The following is a 4,268-nucleotide window of genomic DNA, read 5'->3' as shown; positions in this document are numbered from 1 at the left end:
GTCCTCTTGCTGACCACAAGTCTCTCCGCTAAATTGACAAAAGTGGAAAGTAAGGTCACCTTCGTTAGGAAAGTACAGTTAGAAATGTTGGAATTTAATTAGTATTTTTATATTTTCTTCTTCGAACAAGTTGCATTTCTGTTTTGAACAAGTCAATTTCTATTTATTTGGAATTTGTTGTTGTAGGCCACCTCTTTAAGAGTACATATGTTGCTGTCGGCTATGTCTATTAAGAATCCTAAATTTTGAAGTTATTTGGAGGGTACGAGAGTTACTGTTTCATCTTCCTGGTTTAGGTGTTTGAACTGATATATTATATATGCAACTCAAAGATTTTAATAACTTTAACAAGTTTTCAATCCTAATGTTTCTTTCTACTCTTAGAATTATAAGTATGACTCACATGTGGAAACGAAAAAGTAAAAGTTAAAGATTCATAAACATATTGTCTTAATATTTTGGATAGAGTGTGGTGTCAATTTCTTATATTTGAATTCATATCTCATTAGTATTGTATTTATTAAGTGAACCTTATCCTAAATAGACCTAATAACTTCAAGAATAAATATTTCACGCATGGTGGAGTTTAGATACTTATGTGATGTAAGTGAAAGTGGACCAAAAATTATGCATGTTAAACTTTTTAAAATTGACAGTAGTAAAATGTTTCTCAGTTAAATCCTCCATGTATAGAAATGCTCTGTACTCTTGAAATTTTCCCTCAAACCTTTTCATTTTCTCCCCTCTTCTTCGAAGCTCTACTACCGCTGCTTCTTGTTCTTGATTGATGATTGTGATGGATCTAAGCACACTTGCCATGTGAATGTTTTGTAAGTGTCTTCTTAAAAATGTAAGAAAACTCAATCTTGATAGTAGGATTTACTTGGAATTAGAGATTTTCACTTGGTTTTGGACTTTGGAGCATAGGTGCATAGCTTTTAGCAGATTAGTTTACTTAGATCTTCACCTTTAAATGTTTTTGTAGTTTGTTTAAAATTTAGACATCGCAAGTAATGCTTTTAAGATGAGCCAGACTTCGGGACATTTAAATGCTCAACTGTGCATTTGAACTTTTAAATTCAAATAAATCTATATGAACAGTGCTGATTTAAATATTTTAAAGTCCATTTAAATATAATTATATGTTCTTTTAATTTTTACAAAACTATTTTTTAGTTTTAAATCTTTTATATTTTTTAACTAATCCTTTTTGTTCTCAACCTTAATTAACCTAAAGGTTAAAATTATTAATATAATAAAATAATAAAGCATGATTCAAATTAAGAAAGTTAGATTTTTTAAGCATATAATTTAATTAAGTAATATATTTCTTATTTAATATAAACAAGATAATTATAAATACTATATGTGTTTCGGATTAGGTCGAGCCATTTCTAATACCTACACAATTTGTTCTGGAATAGTATTCTGTTCGGATCTTCGTTTTCAATCCATCGTCTGGAGGTGTACCTGCCTAAGGTTCTCCGATGCTAAAGTTAGTGAGTTATCCGTTCAGTGGTCCAATCTCAGCCCAATACCCTAAAGTACTAATTACCTTAATATTTGCGTAGAAGGCCGAACGTCCTACCCACAACTGTCCAGTTCATACATCGCTGCCTCAGTCCAATTGTCTTAGTGTGTTCCTTTTCACTGAAGGTATCCAATCTAGTTTGACCTCTGGTATGTTCGTGTGACCGTCCATCCGTTTACGGCCAGTCGGCCCTCACAGTACAATATGTATTTTTTTAACCAAGAAATTGTATTTCTATTCAAAAATATTTTCTATTTTTAATATTAAACTAACTATATTTTATTGTCTTAATTATACCAATTCATTTTTTTTCATTTTAGTATTAAATTAACTATAGTTGATGATAAATACTATAAAAAGATGGGTAGAAAAGGTTTTTTCAGAAACTAAAAACAGATTTTGTAAATGGGTCAACTTGTTTAATCAGCAATTCACCTGTTCAATAACTCATTCATTAATCAGTATTTCGAGTGTGTTCCTTTTACTAAATCCTTGGGTTGGAGGAAGAGGAATCTCATGAATTTCGCAATTTATTTATTTTATTCATTTGCGTAAAAAAATTAAACATCATAATGAATGATTATAAAAAGGAATATAAATGATAGATGATGTTTAATGTTGTAGACGAATTATGCTGTCCTTGAGGAAGTCTTACACATTGAAATTTGGTAGATCACAAACCCAAAAATATCATCGTCAATCATTCGCACTAAAATACAATTGCATAATGGATACAGAAATGGCTTTTGACTTATACTCTTGTAGTCGAACACAGCCCTCGTCCCCACAGACACGGGAATCATTTGCCCTCTCCCCCAAAACAAAACAACAACAAAATGAAAGCGTTGATTTGAATTTATCCATGGGTATGGGGACCGATTATTTACCTTTAGTTTTGTTGTTGTACATTTATTTCACGTGTTTTTACGGAAGACTTGAAATAATTGGATAGACGTGGGACATGGGATAAACTGAAACTATATATATAGATATATATAGTTTTTTACAGCAGAGAATGGAGAATTGAAGTGAGGTGAATTTGGGGTTTAAATGCCGGCAAGGCACTCTGGTGGGATGACCGTGTACCTTGGCTTATCTTGGCAGTAATCATAGATCATATGGTTAAGACGAACCCACCTGTACCTTCGAGCTTCCATGGCATTAAGAGCTTGGTATGTAGCTCCTTCCCACCAATTACTTTGATTAGAGGCACAGTTAGCAGGTCCTGGACTTGGGCACCCTTCAATGTCAAAGTCCTTGTAATATGCATAAAATGGTGCCTTACTCCAATCGATTTTCTCCAATCCCCCTCTTGTTGCCCAGTTATCAGCTTCCCACAACGTCGAATACACTCCCATAGCCTGCATCTTTGGGTATGCGATTCCCTTCGCTTCATTGTTCTTGTACACTCTAATGGGAAAATCATCAACGTAGAACCTGCATTCCAACATGTGTGTAATGTCAAATTTTAAGTGCCAACATGCTTGGTTCGTTCATTATTATTCCAATGTATAATATCTTACACAATATGGTGATGATTCCACATGATAGTGTAGGTGTGAAAATCCGCGGAAGGATCAAACCAGAGGTTCACCCTTTGCTCTCTATCCCCTTTTCCATGAGCGTATATATTTGTCTGAACTGTGTAAGGCTGACCACTACGGTTCCCCAAGAACTCAAAATCCAGCTCATCACGTACAGTGTCGGTGTCAGAGTTCATCTACGATGATAATTCACCAACCAAGAAGTTCAAACCTTGTTTTTCTTTAAACATGGTAAATGGATGTTATAAGGAGATTTTGACTCACATAAAATGCAGTGACGGTTCCTGCAGAATCTCCAGGTACAAGTTTGATTTTCATGCTAACACGGCCAAACATGTACTTACTCTTGGAAGCAAAACCGCAACCTGTAAATTATGCAGAGAGTGTGAATGTGTGTGGTAAACAGTAAGCAACTAATTTTTCTGCCTTTTAGTTAGGCATATGTTAAGGTTAAGTGGCTAACCAGAGTTTTGGTCGAGAATGAGTTGGATGGCCCTGCCCTGATCAATTTGCTTGATATGAGACTCTGACCAGGAGATTTGAAAGTCTTGCAAAAAAGTGGCTGGTCGTCCCCAAACGCACACGGCAGATACGAGAAACCATGACAGTAAAAAAACATAGAGATCAATGTTTCCAAAAGCGTTGATGATGGCCATGGATATGTTTAACTGATAAGATATAGGTAAAATTGGAATGCAAGTGGAGGGAGGGAAGTGTGTTATTTATATAGGAGCTTTGAGATTGAAATTGAAAGGTGTCACAACAGCATAGCTTTCGATCCAGCTTTTGGCAAACAATAAGCAGGGCCTACACTATTCATTCTTGGCACACCACTTTTGTCCTCTGCTGCCTAATCATTTTTCTGAGCGTGTGCATTGTATGTAACCCAGTGAAAGTGAACAATATTAATGGTTAAAAGACAGAGAAGCATACATGTACCGAATGTGTGTTTGAGGCACCTCTATTCTATATTCAACCCAAATGCTGCTCATTTCTACGTTCAAAGCAAAGGAGAAATGCTAAGATATTTCCAGTTAATTCATATTCATGCATCATTTCTTTTTTCTCTGTTCCGTTCAACTTTTCAACAATCTTCCTATGGCTACAAGAAATTCAAATTTTGACGCAAAACCACAACTTCAATTCTCATGTTCTAACTTAGACGGACAATAATGATAGTATAATACACCACA

The 4,268-nt window shown here is 34.8% G+C and overlaps 1 protein-coding gene across 1 annotated transcript; it reads right to left on the bottom strand.

The window, feature by feature from the left end:
* Positions 1-2,221: 2,221 nt before the first annotated feature.
* Positions 2,222-3,775, bottom strand: XTH6 (xyloglucan endotransglucosylase/hydrolase 6). Its single transcript, XM_047294116.2, has 4 exons — positions 3,539-3,775; positions 3,340-3,440; positions 3,055-3,251; positions 2,222-2,968 (listed from the first exon to the last, which is right to left on the bottom strand). Exons 1-4 carry the CDS (start codon positions 3,729-3,731, stop codon positions 2,578-2,580), a joined length of 882 nt encoding a protein of 293 aa, XP_047150072.1. The 5' UTR covers positions 3,732-3,775; the 3' UTR covers positions 2,222-2,577.
* Between the last annotated feature and the right edge of the window lie 493 nt (positions 3,776-4,268).

This window comes from Vigna umbellata, chromosome 10 (assembly GCF_029865625.1).
Source record: "Vigna umbellata cultivar VRB3 chromosome 10, Vumbellata_1.0, whole genome shotgun sequence".
Lineage (NCBI taxonomy): Eukaryota > Viridiplantae > Streptophyta > Magnoliopsida > Fabales > Fabaceae > Vigna > Vigna umbellata.
This window is presented reverse-complemented; position numbering and strand designations above follow the sequence as displayed.